This window comes from Hippocampus zosterae, chromosome 11 (assembly GCF_025434085.1).
Source record: "Hippocampus zosterae strain Florida chromosome 11, ASM2543408v3, whole genome shotgun sequence".
NCBI lineage: Eukaryota > Metazoa > Chordata > Actinopteri > Syngnathiformes > Syngnathidae > Hippocampus > Hippocampus zosterae.
In genome coordinates this window covers 16,495,575-16,515,330 of record NC_067461.1, presented here as the reverse complement: position 1 = coordinate 16,515,330, position 19,756 = coordinate 16,495,575, and the positions used below count along the sequence as shown (strand labels likewise).

The following is a 19,756-nucleotide window of genomic DNA, read 5'->3' as shown; positions in this document are numbered from 1 at the left end:
TTTATTAATTTTAGTTATTATTAGAATAAAACTGAGCAGGCTTATTTTTCTGCATTATTTTTTTTAAACATGGCTTAATTAAAATTAGTTTTTTTAAATCTGGTCTTGTTGTACACGTTAAAAATCACAATGATATCAATACTACCATATTCAAAACCCATATCACACACACGCACACGCACACGTACATATACATATTCATACACACGCACATACATACGGAGCGGGCCAGATCTGTTTCCTGGGGCTTGACTTTGACACTCACAACTCAGTGTCGTGATAACTTCCTGATTTATTAAAAAGGATGGTGGGATATTAGAATTGAACGTTGGATAATGGTCATTTTGGCTTATTAACGCCCTCAAGTGGATGTAAAATGAAAGTGCGATTTATTTACCGAAAAAAAATACAATTCCCAGGTCAACAAGCGTCCGTCCTATCACAGTTACTTCCGTAACTCACTGAAACGCTTCCGTGCTCCCTGTTTTACCTCGCAATGGACGGTAACTCTGTAAAGGCTATATTATTTGACTTGGACAACACGCTCATTGAAACAAATCGGGCAGGCCATTTTGCGATACAAAAGGTGGATTTTCTCTGCTAAAAGTGTATTTTTGTTTCAATGCCAAGTGACTACCAATCTATTTTGTTTTGGACCGGACGGGTTGCGTTCAAATTCAGTGGGAAACACAATATTCATCGCGCACAAATAATTTAACTTTCTACTACTCTTTCTTTTGCTCCCAATCATGAAGATGCCCTGTCATTCTTGTTCCATTTTTGTAGTCATTCTATTTAAACGTACGGGTTCTAGTGCATTGTTACATAGATAACTATTAGTTTGCCAATTTATCAGATGCTGCTGCTTTTTCTTATGTTAATTAAAACATCACGTGATTGAGGAATCTGTGGACCGATAATGAGTCTCATATGGAGGTCTAATTGTATGTTACGGTTATTGTATTATACAGTATTTTTAACTTGAGTACTTCATTTAAAAAATGTCTGGATACTTTTGTGATTTACTTGCATGTTGTAATTAAAATGCTGTATGTGGCTTTTACAGACCTCTGAACTTTTGAAGACCTCACTGGCTATTGACGATGACACCATCCCCAACATTTGTGATAAGTTCAAGCAGAAACTTATGCACGAGAAGTTTGATCCTGCAGATGGCAGATCTATAGATGAGATCCGAGTGGGTCACTGGGAAGACAGCATTAAGGAAAGTGTGGAGAGCCCTTCATCACCCTCTCTGGCAGCTCAGTGCTACTATCTGTGGAAAAATAGTCGACTGGAGCTGCTTAGTCTGTCCCCTGAGGTAGCAAGTCTTCTGAAACAGCTTCGGAGGAAATACAAGCTGCTGCTCCTGACCAACGGCAATACTCAAACACAAAGGGAGAAAGTGGAGGCAGTCGGTTGTGAAAACTTTTTTGATAGGATTGTAGTCGGCGGAGATCATGCTGAGCAGAAACCCTTCCCCTCCATCTTCAGATTGTGTTTTGATTTGCTGCAGGTGGAACCCCAGGATTGCATAATGGTTGGAGACTCACTGGACACTGACATCCAGGGAGGGGTCAATGCACAAGTACGTGCTACAGTTTGGATTAACAGTGCAGGTGTTGCTCTGCCTCTTGATTCAGTGACACCTGACTATACGCTTTCCACCGTCTTGGACCTGGAAGACGTTTTGGCACAACTAAATCAGTGACAACCGTAGATATAAATTTTATAAATTGACCAAATGTCAACCCCATATTTTGTCAAATGGCTTTTTATTTGCCAAGGTTGTTCTGAAATATGAGAATAAAATGCATACATACCTCTATCAATGTCATTGTGTCTTTTAAATGCCTTTGTCTACCACAGGCAGTAAGTGGATAGCAAGTTTAACGTCAATCCTAGATTCTTAAAAATGACAACGCACACACACCTCTCACTTGTAAGCGTCATCATGGATTATGACGTCACGTTCATGATCACATGGCATGACATCATAGAGTGGTTATGGTGCTGGATGTGCTCTTCTTGACACAAGGAAATAGTACAAAAGAGGATTTTCTTACTAAGATTTATTTTTTTAAATGTAATATAAAAATCATAAAATGGCAATGGGTATCAACTCAAATATTCAACACTCACCAGATGAAACTGGTAGGTGATTCTGCTCGTCGCATCCACTGTGAGCAAGTAATCATTTTTTACCTTTGCATGCCCACTGTAATTGATAAGTCTATTGCCATTTGCAGATCAGAAGAAAAAAACGAAATCATTTGAAAAGCTACAGTCCAACATCCTGAGCAGTAAAACAAGTACCTACCTGGTTAAGGACTTAATTGGCGAAGGAAGCTTTGGAAAAGTTGCCCATTGTGTAAACTTAGGAACATTGCAGAGCGTAGCCCTCAAAGTCCTTAAAACCAAGTCAAATGTGATATCCAAAATGGAGGTATAATATCCGACATCCACATGGAGTGATTACCCAATGAAGTGTTTAGAGGTCACGCATTTGTTTTATTTTCTCCACAGATCAAAATACTTGAGATTGTCAGTGTTCTGGACCCGGTAAAGAAGAGCATTGTGAAGTTTATTGAAAACTTTGAGCATGAAGGGTATACGTGTTTGGCTTTTGAAATGCTAGACATGAGCCTTTTCGATTTTGTTGTCAAGAAACGGAAGAAGCCATTGTCTGTCAGTGAGATACGGCCGATTGCGCATCAGGTAAAGTGATCATTTAGTCATATCAGAGTTCTACTAGATATTGCATTTCTTGAAATTGTTGGATTTGCACAAATTTAAAATGCCGCTTTGAAATTGTGATGTGTTCAAGGATTGCGTCTGTGTTTATTTCTTCCTCTCACCATAAAGTTGCTTACAGCCTTTGAGGCCCTGAAAGGTATCCGAATCATTCACGCTGACCTGAAGCCTGATAACATCATGCTGGTGAACCATTCATGTGAGCCCTTCAGGGTTAAATTAATAGATTTTGGCTGCTCCCTCCAGACCTCTGCAGTGACCCTTGGAATGACCATACAGCCTATGGGGTACCGGTAGGTTTCATTCCGCTCAGTTTGTGTGTATTGAACCTCTAAGGTTGGCCGCATTCATGGTTGATTTGTCCATATGATTTTAAGAAAAGTCATCCCATTTGAAATGGGAAATGAAGTATCGGCCCGAATGTCTTAGCCCGAATCTTTTTAAAGACTCAAGTTTAAAAAAAGACTTTTTGAACACCAAATTCATTTTTATACAGAAAATAATTACAGTAAATCTGAAACAATTGATTCGAACATATTTGAGAGAAAGAGCATGTTATTTTGCCTCATTCAAATCTTAATATCTGAACATTTAAATATGTAAACTAAAGTGCAATCACATTTGTAAATGAATTTTTTTTGTTTTTTGAAATGTAAATTACATCATAACTTCTCCTTAGCTGCCAGTTAACCTGGCCGATCTTTGACCCACTTTTCTCCAGATTGTCGCTACGTTTTTCCATTTTCTGTTATCTCTTCTACTATTTTCTTCTCTTTTCTTTCTTACCGCTATTTTTTTCTTCTTCGTGCTACTGCTATTTTAATTTTTATTCTTTGTGACAGTGGTTCACGTTGGCCTGTGGAGTCAAGTTCAGCATTCGCTTCAATGATATCTGGCGCCATCTAGCGTCCTGAATGGGTATAATGTGTAGGACCCGAATATAGGACGACCCCCACTTTATTTCAATGCAAAAAACACCGTCTTATATTCGGGCCAACACGGGATTCCATCCCAGGGTCAACCAAATTAACCCGTGTAAGACCTTGAAGAGGAGTTCTCGGACAGGTTCATTCGGTTGCAAACAAATACAGTGTATTATAGGACGAGAAGCAGTCCAAACTCAGTTCACAGTCGTTTTAACATTAAAAAAAAAAAACAGTATTGACCTTCCATCCATCCATCCATTTTCCGAACCGCTTGATCCTCACTAGGGTCGCGGGGGTGCTGGAGCCTATCCCAGCCGTCTTCGGGCAGTAGGCGGGGGGCACCCTGGATCAGTTGCCAGCCAATCGCAGGGCACACAGAGACGAACAACCATCCTCGCTCACATTCACACCTAGGGACAATTTAGAGCGTCCAATCAGTCTACCATGCATGACCTGAACAACATAATGCTAAGAGAATCAAAGCCGTTGGTGCGGTTTGCATGTTATTGTACATGTTTAAACAACAAGTCCTCTTTTTACTGTGTCAAAGAGGGTAATGCGCTTGGGAAGTTCCCTTGAAACGTACTTTGCTGTTGTCGGGTCAGTTCTGTTCATCTATCAATTTCTATTCCGCGAGTTCCCATTCGAGTCACAATTGGGCAGGAGTCTTTCCCAGCTGATTTTGGACAAGAGGCCATGTACAACCTCGAGTGGTTGCCAGTCAATCACAATTATCACTGCTGCCATCAGAGAGCAATGTTTCACTTACAATATTAAGAGTGTTTCACTCCCAAATCCATACAACATCCATCCATCCATTTTCAACACCGCTTATCCCGAAGAGGGTCGCGGCAGTTGCTGGAGTCTAACACAGCTGGCATGGGGCCAAAGGCGTACTAACCCCCAAAGTGGCCGCCAGTCAGTCACAAGGGACATATAAAAATGATCAACCATACACACCCACGGAGTGTGAACCGATGCTACACACAAGTCAGGCGAGTGTACCACTACTACCCCATCAGCGATTCCATACAGCATATGTTGCCGTTTTAATTCTTGCGCCCACCGCTGACGAATGTCAGTGTAATGTGATTTGTTTTGATGCATTTTATTTGGCACAGATTCATTCTTTACAGCATTGCATCAACTTTGTGTGCATTCAACTTTAGAGGTTCCACTGGATCTATCTGTTAACAAAGTGTTCAAAATGAGATTCAAATGTACTTGTTTCTGCTGGTCTTGCAAACAGAGCACCTGAGGTTACCCTTGGCCTCCCAATCTCTGAGCAAGTGGACATGTGGGGTCTTGGCTGTGCTCTCACTTTCTTGCACATTGGCAATCACCTTTTTGCAACCAATTGCGAGTACCAGATGGTAAACAAGACAGAACGCGTCACCTGTTCTTCCTGATATTCTGTAAAGCTATGAAGTAAGAGAATGCCCGATGACAGCGAACATGCTTTTGTCCCCCAAGATGAGAACCATCATACAAATACGGGGGCAGCCAGCCGACTCGCTCCTCTTAGCAGGCAAATACAGCCAGAAGTATTTCACCCACTTAAACTTTGAACAGTGGAAACTAAAGGTAGTGATGCAAAACGGTCTTAAATTTTAAACATCTGTTTGAAAATGGTTTTTTTTTTGTTGTCCTAGACTCCAAATGAATATAAGCTTACGAATGGGGAAGAGACGAAAACATGGAAGATACGACTAAAATCTCTAGATGCCTTGAGAACTGTAAGTGGTCCATTTTTAAGAAAAAAGAACGAATGCATGACTACTCGAATTTGAAGAACTCTTTTCCAAAATGCTGAATGATGTTGGTGATAATTATTACTCATAAGAAAATTGACCAGTATATTTAACAAATACTACTTTGTAATTTTAGTCCATTCAAACAATTATTTGCCTCTGTTTGAACATGTTCAGTAAAAGATAACAGTGTCCTCAACACAGTAGAAAGACATGGCAGGGTCCATTTTTATCAATCAGTTGTTCTCGTTTTAGAAAAGAGCTCTTCATACTGTAGTCCAATACTGGATCAGCCATCTTTGTTTGACACTCAGCAGAGCCAAGAGGATGCAAAAGAGGTGCTCAGCGAATTTGAAGATCAGAATGAATTTGTTAGCTTTCTAAAAAGTCTTCTAAACATTCAAGCTGAGAGAAGAATTGCTCCGACGGAGGCACTCAAACATCGCTATGTCTCTATGGCTCATCTGGTTCATGAGAGTCACACCAGCTCATAGTAAGTCAATTAAACGTATTACATGGTTGGTTGGTTTGTCGTTTATTGAACATAAAACATATATAGTAATAATTTGATAGAAAATAATGTAGATAAAATAGTAAAAAGAAAGAAATCGGTCTTCATTCAACACAGTTATTATGGATGAAACATGCGGCGAACCCTGTCAGATTTCATGAAGAGCTTGTGATATATATATATATATATATATACATACACACACACATATGTATACATCTCTTCATGTTTCTCTTAGTTTAAAGATAAAGACTAGTGCAATGGAAATTTGTCACACAATGAAGCACTCTAAATCACAAAAGAGCCCCTAAATGCATCATTGTGTGATAAAAAAACAACTTTTTCAGCAACTACTTTCTCAAAAGTCAAAAGGAAATTGAGATTTTATATTGGCCTGAATGGCTCCAATATGTGGTCTTGGTAGGAGAGCTTTTTCTCAAACCCATGACCTCTGCACTGTGAGGTAGATGTGCTCACCATTCACCACCGTGCCTCCCCGATTTCTCTGAATAATTAGGAAATAGATAAAGGTCAAGATGCAATTCCACTTCTCAATAAATCTGTACCGCTTTAATTTTTCAAATAATCACTCAAACATTCCCAGAAAATAATACCGCCCCATCACTGGTGAGCTATTTTTGGAACAGGCTACTGATGTGAGAGCGATCTGGTGCCTGCGGGCACCATGGTGGTGACCCCTGGTGTGGAGGATCGGTGAATGGCTAAAAATATACAAATACATTTCTATTCATTTCCATATGATTTTACTTCTAAGTACACAACAAAAAAGAACAACTTCTAAGAAAAAGTATGGAAAATCAATCATGTTGAGTGACAGAGGCAGCAAAATTATAGATTCTGGGGCCCTGTAGGCAATTACTTGTTGTGACCTCTGCCTCAAATGGTCATTGTTTCATTGTTGAAATATGTTGTTTGTTTTCAGGTTGCATTAGTGACTGGCTGCTCTTTTTCAGTGTGGACAACGCTTTTGATCAGATGCTGGTGTGCCCGATTGAAGGATTTGAAGAGGAGCTCATCTCAGACAGCGAGGATGACGACAGGCCTTCCTACAACCTCATTATGCACTCATCGTGCTCCTCTAATGGAACAGCAGACACGGGGCGTTGGCGCAGTAGTGACTCTTCTAACAAAACATCAGGAGATGATGGACAAACTCAAGAGACAGCACTGGAGTCAATACAGGCTGATAGACAAAGCGACCAGAATGTACAACAGAAGCACAACGTTGAGAACATCCCGGTTTTTGTGTGCAGTGGTTGTGGAACCTTGTTTAGGAAGTAGATATCGACAACAGACTCATGAAGAAGAAAGTGTGTCCAATTAGTCTTAGGTCTGGAAGAAACATACCGGACACATTTCCTGATTTCTTTGGGAGAACAAATTCCCACTGCCAGCATTTGGAGTTGCTTTTCCTTGTTTTTTTATTTCCTCACTCAAAATCTGCCAGGACCTGAATGAGTCGAGATAACAGTATTAATAAAATTTATTTTTTCTATTTTCAGCCACCTTGTAGCCTAACAAAGCAAGCTAACAATTATAACAACTCAAGTAATCACATTGGAAATTATATATTATGATAGGGTGATTATGAGGGTTCCTCATGGAACACATCAGTTAAAGTACAAAAAGTGTAGCTGTCCCATACTTGAGTCACTCAAGCAGTGATTTGCAATGGTTGATTATAATGAATTCACTCTACCTCCGGACATAAAGACGTTAAATAGCTCATTGTAATTTGAAAGTCACACAACCATTAAGTAACTGCTTTCACAAGAATATTGTAAGAAAAGTGAACGAGTGGATATTGGCCTGATATCTTATGGCGAAGACATCTGGCTCTTCATTTTTTAAGAGTTTATTGATCATCAATCATATCTAATGAATAGGAAATCAAATGTATCCATTGATCCATTTTTATAATCTTCTCATCCTCACGACGGTCGCGGGCCATAATCAAATGAATAGGATGGATAGCAAACGCGCATCATGTACCACAAGATGTCACAATATTCCTCGCTGGTGACGTCACATTCGTAAACATCAAAAGCACCACTGGTGCAGGGACTTCTCGCCGGGTGCGGTGGCGCGTACCTGTAATCCAAGTTCCCGGGAGGCTGAGGCTGCCGGATCGTGTGAGCTCGGGGGTTCTGAGCTGCAGCGGACTATGTCGAGCGGGTGTCCGCGCTAAGTTCGGTATCGATATGGTGCTCCCGGGGGAGCTCGGGACCACCAGGTCGCCTAAGGAGGGGTGCACCGGCCCAGGCCGGAAACGGAGCAGGTCAAATCCCCCGTACCGCCCAGTAGCGTGTTCGCACCTGTGAATAGACGCTGCAGTGCAGCCTGAGCAATACAGCGGGACACAGTCTTTTACACTTCGTATGTAAATCCCCAAAACTATTATATTGTTGAAAGTCGATGCTTGGCAGGGCAACCAACGCTTTAGTGGGAAGCAAGCAACCATTTCTAAATGTAAATAAACTGACAACAGTAAGAAAGAAATGTGTCGCAACTGTGACGTCACGTGCGCGATAGTCAAAAACACCACAGTCGTTGTGCTTTCTCGCCGGGTGCGGTGGCGCGTACCTGTAATCCAAGCTACCGGGAGGCTGAGGCTGGCGGATCGTCTGAGCTCGGGGGTTCTGAGCTGCAGCGGACTATGTCGAGCGGGTGTCCGCGCTAAGTTCGGTATCGATATGGTGCTCCCGGGGGAGCTCGGGACCACCAGGTCGCCTAAGGAGGGGTGCACCGGCCCAGGCCGGAAACGGAGCAGGTCAAATCCCCCGTACCGCCCAGTAGCGTGTTCGCACCTGTGAATAGACGCTGCAGTGCAGCCTGAGCAATACAGCGGGACACAGTCTTTTACACTTCGTATGTAAATCCCCAAAACTATTATATTGTTGAAAGTCGATGCTTGGCAGGGCAACCAACGCTTTAGTGGGAAGCAAGCAACCATTTCTAAATGTAAATAAACTGACAACAGTAAGAAAGAAATGTGTCGCAACTGTGACGTCACGTGCGCGATAGTCAAAAACACCACAGTCGTTGTGCTTTCTCGCCGGGTGCGGTGGCGCGTACCTGTAATCCAAGCTACCGGGAGGCTGAGGCTGGCGGATCGTGTGAGCTCGGGGGTTCTGAGCTGCAGCGGACTATGTCGAGCGGGTGTCCGCGCTAAATTCGGTATCGATATGGTGTTCCCGGGGGAGCTCGGGACCACCAGGTCGCCTAAGGAGGGGTGCACCGGCCCAGGCCGGAAACGGAGCAGGTCAAAGCCCCCGTACTGCCCAGTAGCGGGTTCGCGCCTGTGAGTAGACGCTGCGGTGCAGCCTGAGCAACACAGCGGGACACAGTTTTTTTACACTTCGTTTCGGTTTACTACAAGCACACAGCCTGGTCGTTCATATTTTAGTGTTGCACCACACAGAAACACAAAACTTTCTTCTTCACAAAGCACAATTTTTGTTTGTCTTACACTGCCTCCTCCTGGGGGAAGATACACTGTGGACAGATTTGAACAAGGTTGTGTAATAAAATACATACATTTTTTTCACAGCTCGACCTTGCCTAATATTGTCAGTGTATTAATGTTTAAATATTTGTATTTTGTACGTTTTATTTTAGTTTGTGTTAGTGGCCATTCTTTCAGCCCAGACAATGCTTTTGATCAAATGGTTGATGTGTCCTCTGAAAGGATTTGAAGAGGAGCTCATAAAAAACCATGATGATATTAGATTCCCCCAGGTAGAAAGAATTTACCACCAGCTGAGAAGGGTATACACATGAAACTAAATCATAAGCATTGATTGATTTAGTCCCAACACTGAAGGAATTTCAACTACCCAGATACCCACATTAGTAATCAGCAATTCATTAACTTGGTTTTTCTCTCACCCAGAAAACTGTCTGAAAGCTTCATGAGAAAATTTAAGGTTGCTTAAAATCACGCAATGGCCTACCAAACCAGCCTGTTATTAGTACACTGTGGATGAATTCAGTCATACACTGTCAATGCCAAACCAATTATGCTGATGTTTTCAGAACATATGAATACCAAAATAAGGAATTTGACTCAGTTACCTTGTGTTGAATGAAAATGATATGAAATTAGCGTTGAGTGGCTGTAGAATTGTTGTTTTTTTTAAATCAGTATGACTCATTGAAAATGATTGTCAATTTCACGGAAAGGCATCTTCTTGAACGTAACTGCAGCGTTACACGTTGAGAGTTCTATGTCTTAAAACGATTATTATTATGATCATTTTATTAGTTTTTTTTTACTGCCCCACAAGCTTTGCTTTTATCACACGTTCACGTGACATTCTTTGTATATTTTAGCAGGCTCTCCAATTCCTGTGCTTGATGAAGGCTTACAACTCAACAACACAGAATATTATGTTAGGTGTTTCTGAAAAGAAATGCACACCTGGTTTAAACACAATATTATTTTGGGGACACAATGTTCATCATTAAAGCAAAAACTATATCAAATTTATGTTTAAAACACTTGAAGAATAGGAAATATTATCAATATCATTTAGAAAGGATAATAGCTGCAACCAAAATCAACGTATGTGAGCATGCGAGGAAATGGAGTACTGTACTGCATTTGCATGACCAAGATAGAATAACTTTGGGTATGTGCTGTTTTTCAGGACAAAGACTTAATGGCTGCCCTTTTGTATGTTATGGCGTTTTGTTTTGTTTTTAGTCCTTTTGGGTTGGGGGGGGTATGTATTCTTTCGTTTTTTATGATTTTTAAAAAATTGCAATACAATACATGCTGATTTATATAGCGCTTTCACAACAGCGGCAGCTGTAACAAAGCGCTTAACAAAACAGTTAACATGAAACATAAAATTAACTTGTGTCCTTGTCATTGTTAGGATAATGATTATGACGATGCGATAACAATAATATGTGTGTGAATAAAAAGGGTGATTGTCATGTGAGGAAGTCTGTGAATCTGTGTGTTAGGTGAGTGTATGAAACATGTTTTATACACGTGGACCCCCTCGGAAGCTGAACAGTAACCAGAGCATCACTGCCAGTCAAAATAGATTTCACTAGATGAAACAACTCATTTTGTTCTGGATAGTCAATAGACTAGTAACCGCTGTCCCACACTCAAATCTGGTGATCGCATTTTTATTTTGTGTGAATTTATTTAGTTATGGTTGAGTGTTTTCATTCTTATACTGTGTAGTTGTGTTTCTTTTCCAGGAGGGAGCAGTGATGAAAAACCCAAACACTGTGTATCTTCCACAGCGTATCTTCCCCCAGGAGGAGGCAGTATAAGACAAACAAAAAGTGTGCTTTGTGAAGAAGAAAATTTTGTGTTTCTGTGTAGTGCAATGCTAAAATAAAATGAACGACCAGGCTGTGTGCTTGTTGTAAACCGAAACGAAGTGTAAAAGACTGTGTCCCGCTGTGTTGCTCAGGCTGCACCGCAGCGTCTACTCACAGGCGCGAACCCGCTACTGGGCGGTACGGGGGCTTTGACCTGCTCCGTTTCCGACCTGGGGCGGTGCACCCCTCCTTAGGCGACCTGGTGGTCCCGAGCTCCCCCGGGAGCACCATATCGATACCGAACTTAGCCCGGACACCCGCTCGACATAGTCCGCTGCAGCTCAGAACCCCCGAGCTCACACGATCCGCCAGCCTCAGCCTCCCGGTAGCTTGGATTACAGGTACGCGCCACCGCACCCGGCGAGAAAGCACAACGACTGTGGTGTTTTTGACTATCGCGCACGTGACGTCACAGTTGCGACACATTTCTTTCTTACTGTTGTCAGTTTATTTACATTTAGAAATGGTTGCTTGCTTCCCACTAAAGCGTTGGTTGCCCTGCCAAGCATCGACTTTCAACAATATAATAGTTTTGGGGATTTACATACGAAGTGTAAAAGACTGTGTCCCGCTGTATTGCTCAGGCTGCACTGCAGCGTCTATTCACAGGTGCGAACACGCTACTGGGCGGTACGGGGGATTTGACCTGCTCCGTTTCCGGCCTGGGCCGGTGCACCCCTCCTTAGGCGACCTGGTGGTCCCGAGCTCCCCCGGGAGCACCATATCGATACCGAACTTAGCGCGGACACCCGCTCGACATAGTCCGCTGCAGCTCAGAACCCCCGAGCTCAGACGATCCGCCAGCCTCAGCCTCCCGGTAGCTTGGATTACAGGTACGCGCCACGTCCCCGGCTTGGAAGCACATCACCTGTGGTGCTTTTTTACTATCACGCACGTGACGTCACATTTTCGACACATTTTGTTCTCATTGTTGTCAGTTTATTTACATTTAGAAATGGTTGCTTGTTTCCCACTAAAGAGTTGGTTGCCCTGCCAAGCATCGACTTTCAACAATATAATAGTTTTGGGGATTTACATACGAAGTGTAAAAGACTGTGTCCCGCTGTATTGCTCAGGCTGCACTGCAGCGTCTATTCACAGGTGCGATCCCGCTACTGTGCGGTACGGGGGTTTTGACCTGCTCCGTTTCCGACCTGGGCCGGTGCACCCCTCCTCAGACGACCTGGTGGTCCCGAGCTCCCCCGGGAGCACCATATCGATACCGAACTTAGCGCGGACACCCGCTCGACATAGTCCGCTGCAGCTCAGAACCCCCGAGCTCACACGATCCGGCAGCCTCAGCCTCCCGGGAACTTGGATTACAGGTACGCGCCACCGCACCCGGCGAGAAGTCCCTGCACCAGTGGTGCTTTTGATGTTTACGAATGTGACGTCACCAGCGAGGAATATTGCGACATTTTGTGGTCGATGATGCGCGTTTGCTATCCATCCTATTCATTTGATTATGGCCCGCGACCCTCGTGAGAATAAAATTATAAAATCGATAGATGGATTAATTTTATATGATTAACCACTCTGTTACTGTTACTGTTACTTTAAAAACTGACATGTCAGACCAATATCCACTCTTTCACTTTTCTTACAGTATTCTTACAGCATTCCCTAAATGGTTGTATTACTTTCAAATAACAATGATTTATTCAAAGACTTTCTGCCCGGATTTAGATTGAATTAATTTTCATAAACAGTTTAAAAACTGCGTGAGTGACTCCAATATGGGCCACCACACTTCTTGTATCTGACCTGATAGAGTCATCACCCTATGATACTTAATTGACTCTGCGTTTACTTTAGTTGTACTTAATCTAGATTTGAACCAGTCATGGGAAAATTGTGGGCAAACTTTTGCAGGCCACATGAGATGGAAAGCCAGACCTGAGTAGCTTTGAGTTTGACACCTGTAGTATTAGTGAATGAGTGAATGAAACACGAGCACCATTTGTGCTTTCGCTGGATTGGAGTCCCCCTCTGGCGGCATTGTATGGGACGTTAGCACAAGAATCACAAGCGCCGAATGATAAAACTCTTGCAAGAAGTCGAATGAAGCCAAACATTTCAAATGCATGCGAACACCTCAATGCAATTCTTTCTTATTAAATTGGATGATGGGCCGGCTCCCGGGTTCGACTGGAAGTAAAACTTCTCCAGCAGGAGCTTCACTTGACAAAGTTATTAAAGACTTGTTTGATCAAGAAGCTAAAATATGATTTGCAGCCCTCAACAGAACAATGCCATAGATGGCATTCAGGTCATTATTTTAAGGTTCGTTGAATGAGAGGCTACTGCGGGGATCATGTTTTTATTCTGTAATACAGTTAGACACACGACCATGCAACATTTGAAAAATCACACCAGCAAACGAAAACACAACACCACATCCTTCGATGACGCTCAATTTCAGATCAGCTCATTGACTTATTCAGATTGAAGCACATGACTTGAGAATCCATTTAACATACAGCATTTCATCTTTGGTTGGGAAGAAGATATATAAAACAGTGAAACAAACATGAAATCATGATGTACAATTAAAAAAAACATTTAAATGTAAGGTTTTATTGACAAAGAAATATAGACCAATTTAAGGGGACACAAATGCTTTTTAAAAGAAAATACACACACGCACAAAATCTCCTCTCAGACACCTTTTGCCTTCGGGGGGTTTGGGGAAAGCAATCAACATTTTTGCTAAAACAGAACATACAAAACAATTTTTACCAACTTGTCAGCAAAATAACATGAAAAGCCTAGCTATGATTACACAACAGCTTTTTCATCTTTCATCTTTTCAGCTACAACGGGGCCGTTCTAATGAACACGGGATTACTTATATTTTGTTATTCATAAATAAATCTGAAACACAGTGGTTTCTATGACTAATCCAGATATTCTTATTGAAGGTGCCCACAGGCCCAATCTCCATTCTGTAGAATAAACGAAAAGAGTGAGTGAGTTAAAATTAAATAAATTGTTGACCTTTGACAAACAATAACAACTAAGAATATATCAGAAGCAAACATTGAAGACTAAAATAGATTAGGAATAGGAAACCAACAATATTATATTCCGGCTAATTACTAATATGTCTAAAGGGAAAAAAAAATCAGTACTTGGTTGATGAAATAACGGACAGTTCAATTTAACTGGAACCAGTGCGAGTAGTTCACTGGATAAAGTTGCAGTAACCTAGATCTCCTCCCTGCTCACTATCTCCCTCTGCTGAATGTATTGCCAACGTGCACCTCCCAACACAAATTGGTGGGTTGTTACGTTGGCAGTTTCACGGCTGGAGATGTAAGGCACAAGTTTAATCTTGAGCAGCTACACTTTCTCAAGACTCCTAACTATCTGTCGGGGAGCAAAGTAAGAATTCTTGGCTGTAAAGGACACTCACAGAATGGTTGGCACCTCTTCATTTTGTTTTGCTTTTCAAATCAACAAAGAGTACACCATCTGCAGATCGAATACACACATGCGTGACAAACGAGGGACAATAAATGCTGAGATTACAATTTGATGGCCTTTGCTTCTCCTTCAGCAGAGACGACAAGGGAGGGTGATTGGCCTTGTGCTTAAAGTCGAGTAAAAGGGCCAATGTGAAGCGGCCCTCTCAGTTTGGGTGAGGAGCAAACGTTGGTCGAGAACAGGGAGGATGGAGAGGAAGAATAAGGCGAAGACGAACAGTCACCACTATTGTTCAGGGTAAAGACACTGGAAATGGCGACATCCACAATGCCTTGACAAAGCTCAGGGTACAGCTTCCTAGAAGGACAACATAAAGACAGAACAGTGTCAGTCAGAGTATGAATGTAAGAGTATGGTTACTTTGGAATAATAAGACTCAAGTGATAGTCAAAAGCATGTTGAATTAAAACTATTTTGTGACAGGTATAATTTCATCCAAAAAGTGACTTTAGTGAATACCATTTACCCCTCTGGCTATTAAATTAAGGCCACTTAACAGTCGTGATAATTACACTTGCAAAAACGTTGGGGATTTTTTTGCAAATACGTGTTGTTACTGACTGTGCACAGGCTGGTGCTCCGTTGATCTCAATGAGCCACACTTTGAAGTTCACGTCCACCATGAAGTCGAATCCAAACAGCTGAAAGCTCTGGTAGGAAAGATGCTTGGTGCTGATCGCTGGTTCAATGCATGACAAACAGCTCCTGCACAACCACAAAACCAAAAGGTTTCATCTTCTATTCAGAAACAGGCATTTCAGGCAAATCGTAAATAACAAGTGTGAAATTATGTCAATATTAACGGGCAAAAAAAAAGTTGAATCGACCAATGGAATGGTTCAAGGACCTCAGTGAAGATTTCCAGCGGTTTTCTTTAAAAGCCTTTTTTGGTTGTGTCCTGTGTTGGCTTTTTAAACAGCACAGCACTGTTGACGTCAGGTGGTTGGGACAGCGGGGGTTGTCAACATTAAAAAGGATCGATAATTCACTGTCATTCGGGTCGCCTGGGTGTACTTCACAGGGGATTGGCTCTTACCGGCTCCCACATTCATTCAAGCCCAGCTTTCAACTCCAAGAACAGCTGTTAAGCACGATCTTGGTGAGAACGGTACTCAGGCTGTCTTGTTGACAGAGATACTTGTGCACTGCACAGAGGATGAAATTAAGAAGACTACCAATGTAGATGGTTAAATCTTGTCTAAAATGTGACAAAAATGGCTGTATTTAATAATTACAGTAAATTAAAGCACTTTCATTTTTTGTTTCCAATCTCTTTCCAAATTGATCTCCCGTCCGAACACAAAATGAATAACTTCACGATTTATGCAATGAACAGCCTCCAGCATTTTCCACTCTGTGTGCAAAGCACCATGTGTCAATAACCAACGGTTACAAAACATGTGTATAAGTTTATGGGTCAAATGCCATCATGGAATAACAGTAGGAAGTTGCAACAAGTGCTGTCCACGTGCAAAAGGGAATTGCTTGTATACGAATAGCTGAGTCTCAGAAGGGCCAGTCATCTGTATGTGAGCACGACCTTTGGATGTTGGCTCGTTCACACACTGCTGCGCACACAACGAGTTTCTTCACGGCTTGGCAGCTACCTGTGTGCGCTTATTGGGATATGGTGGATTTTAAACTTATAACATATGAAGCTGTAAAAAAAAAAGCTGGGGTGGCGTCTACTTTCTTCATTTTTTTGCTATTCGCAGCAGGTCTTAGTCACTATATCCGCTACATACATATTGTATCGATATTTTCTTTTTAAAAGATACAATTGTGACATGTGGCCACAATTCTTTGTTAGTAAATTCTTTTTCAACAGTTTTGTCAGTAAAAATGTGTTTTAAAAAAAGCAATGTGCACCCTACTTGATGATTTGCTTGATCTGAGGTAATATGGTGGACTCCAGGGTGACATTGTGAGTGTTGAGCAGGTACAGACGAAACTCGTCAAAGAACATCTCGTTGCCTTCCTCATAGCGACCGTAGTTCTGGGAGTGCTCCTTCTGGATGCAGTGGTTGGTCAGGTGGCTGGTCATGTCTTGGAGGTCAGAGCTGTTGTACGGCTCGGAGGAAGTCCGCAGCACGCCCTCCCGATACAAATAGATGTTGTAATGGTGGTCCACAAGGACCCAGCTCCTGGTAACACCATATCATAAACTGTTAGTGTGGAGTGATGTAGAGCTCTGCGAGCTTCTCAAAAACATTCAAGACATGCCTGATGTCAAACTTGCGATGTCCAGGCTGCAGAAGTAAAGGTTTCTCCAGGTACTTCTGAATAACATGAACCTGTCCTTGATTGTCAATGTATTGCAGTAGTTGGTTTGCATCGTGTGATATCAGAATACCAGCACCTGTTGGAAGAAATGTTGTTCTAAGATGCATGTCAATATGGAAAGTTGTATGAGCTCTTATTCTATTTCTTGAAGGTCAATGTATTCGTATGCTCTTTGCCTTCACTAGTAAGAACAACGAGTGAGCACTCGTAGAATGACTGTCAAACGGCTAAGGCCCCTCCCACCCCCCATGCTGTATGTATGACACTTCTGCACACTCGTTGGATAACTTTAGGGATACATGCCTAATAGTGAGGCAAAACTACTAATGAGAAAACTAGGGTCCATTAAGCTGCTACTGTTTGAGACATACGTACTAGTTGGGTCTAGCAGTGTTACTAGTGAGGCACCGTCGTTTATTAGTAAAGTTTAATCGAGTACAGGTAGGTCAATAGTGGCATTAATAGAGGGGAAAAATACTGATAGTACACACTTGTTTCACACTCAAGTAGTTCAACCAGTGTGCTGAATTGATTTACTAGGGAGGACAAAGAGCTTACCTTTGTTGGAGGACATGACATCAATTTGGATGCAAGTCTGTCTTGCACGAGATAGCAGATTTTTCAACTATGCTCTAGCGACTACTATAATTATTATTACTAGTGACAAATCAAGTGATTTTTGACTTCCCGGAAGACATTAGAGATACAAGAGGAATCACATCAATTTGATTGCTTTCTTGGGGCACCTTACCAACCTGACAGCTTATCTGTATGTCGTCATTCTGTTCTAAGGGGTTATTATTGCACTTGCCCAATGAATGACACGCATGCTAGGTTTATGAAAGACTTTAAATTGTCCGTGGGTTTGATGAACTGGAATCTTTGCATGTGATAAATATGCAAAGAACACAGAAATCGGGAAAGGGGAAAATACTATTTCAAAGCACTGTAGCTAAGAATTTGTGTGACTTATCAACCGATTAAAACACTATGCTCCCAAAGTTCACATTTACTTGTGGTTCCCAGAGTCTATGAAAGTGTAATGGTAGGATTAATCTTCAGTGGTCAAGTGCCACACATGTGGAAAAGTCTTCCAGATTTGCTTGCTTGTGGAGGCAGACACTCACTCACTATTTAAGATTTAAAAAAACGTTCTCATTGATAAATCTTAGAGTCAGAACTGATTCAGGCTTTCTCCTGTTAAGATTCCATGTGCTTAGGCATGATTGATACGTTTGAATCAGACAAAATGTGTAATATTCTACCTTTAGCTCCAGCAGATGACTTGGCTATCCACACAGTCCCCTCTCCACTTTCTTTTTTGGAATGATAAGATGCCAAGAAAACTTCTCGCTCATCCGTCTTGGGATTGCTCTTCAGATGGCTGAGACCATTTGTCGCAGGAGCCACAGGAGTGTTGAGGTTGGTGGGATAGATGATGTAGGATTCCGGGAACCAGTTGGATGCATCAGAGAGCTCTGGGCTGGTCTTTATTAGCCTGATGATTTAAAAGTGGTTGACCGTCAGCTAATGTAAACACTTTGAATAATTCATTGGCGGAACAAAACATGTTGCTAACATCAAAAAGGCAATTGTATGAAATATACATACTTGACCAAAGACGCCTTCCTGCAAAGCTTGTCTGCCCCTCTGTAGTAATTGACCAGCTGTACCAGTCCTGGTTCATGACCTAAAGTTCCAGTCGAAACATTTCAACCCAAAGATTTGAATGTTAACAAATTGCACAGTAAGTGGTGGAAGCATTGACCACCATCCACACGACGCTTGGGCTGCACAGTCACAGCAGCTGTCTCGTTCTGAGTGGGTGGACAACAAATGGAGCGCATGCAGAGACTGTTTTCAGCAAAATAACGAAAGGGGAAAACATACACTACCTAGACGCCCATATGGTAGACGATTCCGTTCTCCAAGCATCAAATTGAATCTGGGGTTATCTCTTTTCAGCCTCTTCCACTGCCCAGTAGAAAGGAGGATTTTGGAAACTTCTGCATAAATGGTGCTGTTGTCGTCCCGGGTAACAAAAGTGTACATCTGAGAAGCCATTGTCCCACGTTGGATGGAATTGTGAAAATCGTTGCAAATACTTTGAACCAAAACAACTTTCCTTGCTAGGGAGCAACTTGTCTGGGAGGCAGAGCAGCACACAGAGGGTCAAGTGTTATCTCCTCTGACCGGACCGGGCCATGGTGACGATGAGTCAGTCATATCCCTTCCAAACGTTCCCTTCACACCCGAATCAAAAGATCTATACCAAATGCAGGCATGCCGCCACGACGTTACAACGAATTATTAACTGTGAATATTTAAAAACGGCTTATCACTCAAGAGACACTGACCCAGCAGTGTCCAGTAACACACAAGGGTGTGACTGGGAGCAGACAGCAGTTCCACAGACTTGTCCAACATGGGCCGAATAGCTGTCAGCATCCGGTTTTTTGGCTCAAATGGACTGCTGCTAATTTCTCTGACTTAATTTAAAATATGATACGATCCTCAATAAACAGTTCGAAACTAAGACATCTAACTAAATGGCTAGTTATGTACGGGCTATCAAGAATGGTATTTATTTACTCTACAACGACATGCGTTCCCAGTCTGAGGCTATCGCCTGCCGTCGCAAGATTACAAGTCGCTCGGTTAGTGTAGTTTTTGTTTGTATT

The 19,756-nt window shown here is 42.1% G+C and overlaps 3 protein-coding genes across 3 annotated transcripts; 2 read left to right on the top strand and 1 right to left on the bottom strand.

The window, feature by feature from the left end:
• The first annotated feature begins 424 nt into the window (after nucleotides 1-424).
• On the top strand, nucleotides 425-1,828 carry nanp (N-acetylneuraminic acid phosphatase). Its single transcript, XM_052079479.1, has 2 exons — nucleotides 425-586; nucleotides 1,067-1,828. Exons 1-2 carry the CDS (start codon nucleotides 497-499, stop codon nucleotides 1,709-1,711), a joined length of 735 nt encoding a protein of 244 aa, XP_051935439.1. The 5' UTR covers nucleotides 425-496; the 3' UTR covers nucleotides 1,712-1,828.
• Nucleotides 1,829-2,075: 247 nt separating this feature from the next.
• Nucleotides 2,076-7,244, top strand: LOC127610799 (homeodomain-interacting protein kinase 1-like). The gene is made up of 9 exons (XM_052081241.1): nucleotides 2,076-2,154; nucleotides 2,250-2,446; nucleotides 2,527-2,718; nucleotides 2,866-3,047; nucleotides 4,930-5,053; nucleotides 5,154-5,264; nucleotides 5,333-5,416; nucleotides 5,749-5,924; nucleotides 6,917-7,244. Exons 1-9 carry the CDS (start codon nucleotides 2,106-2,108, stop codon nucleotides 7,242-7,244), a joined length of 1,443 nt encoding a protein of 480 aa, XP_051937201.1. The 5' UTR covers nucleotides 2,076-2,105.
• Nucleotides 7,245-13,610: 6,366 nt separating this feature from the next.
• ttl (tubulin tyrosine ligase) lies at nucleotides 13,611-19,663 on the bottom strand. The gene is made up of 7 exons (XM_052079392.1): nucleotides 18,971-19,663; nucleotides 18,687-18,765; nucleotides 18,341-18,573; nucleotides 17,016-17,151; nucleotides 16,667-16,936; nucleotides 15,354-15,497; nucleotides 13,611-15,089 (listed from the first exon to the last, which is right to left on the bottom strand). Exons 1-7 carry the CDS (start codon nucleotides 19,137-19,139, stop codon nucleotides 14,900-14,902), a joined length of 1,221 nt encoding a protein of 406 aa, XP_051935352.1. The 5' UTR covers nucleotides 19,140-19,663; the 3' UTR covers nucleotides 13,611-14,899.
• Nucleotides 19,664-19,756: the final 93 nt, after the last annotated feature.

Excerpts from the sequence above, each read along its gene's own strand:
- nanp (XM_052079479.1), top strand. The coding sequence starts at position 497 with ATGGACGGTAACTCTGTAAAGGCTATATTATTTGACTTGGACAACACG. Across the intron at positions 587-1,066 it reads GCCATTTTGCGATACAAAAG|ACCTCTGAACTTTTGAAGAC; the intron begins GTGGATTTTCTC and ends TGGCTTTTACAG.
- LOC127610799 (XM_052081241.1), top strand. The coding sequence starts at position 2,106 with ATGGCAATGGGTATCAACTCAAATATTCAACACTCACCAGATGAAACT. Across the intron at positions 2,447-2,526 it reads ATGTGATATCCAAAATGGAG|ATCAAAATACTTGAGATTGT; the intron begins GTATAATATCCG and ends TTTTCTCCACAG. Across the intron at positions 2,719-2,865 it reads TACGGCCGATTGCGCATCAG|TTGCTTACAGCCTTTGAGGC; the intron begins GTAAAGTGATCA and ends CTCACCATAAAG.
- ttl (XM_052079392.1), bottom strand. The coding sequence starts at position 19,139 with ATGGCTTCTCAGATGTACACTTTTGTTACCCGGGACGACAACAGCACC. Across the intron at positions 18,766-18,970 it reads TCTACCATATGGGCGTCTAG|GTCATGAACCAGGACTGGTA; the intron begins GTAGTGTATGTT and ends CTGGAACTTTAG. Across the intron at positions 17,152-18,340 it reads GTCATCTGCTGGAGCTAAAG|GTGCTGGTATTCTGATATCA; the intron begins GTAGAATATTAC and ends TTCTTCCAACAG.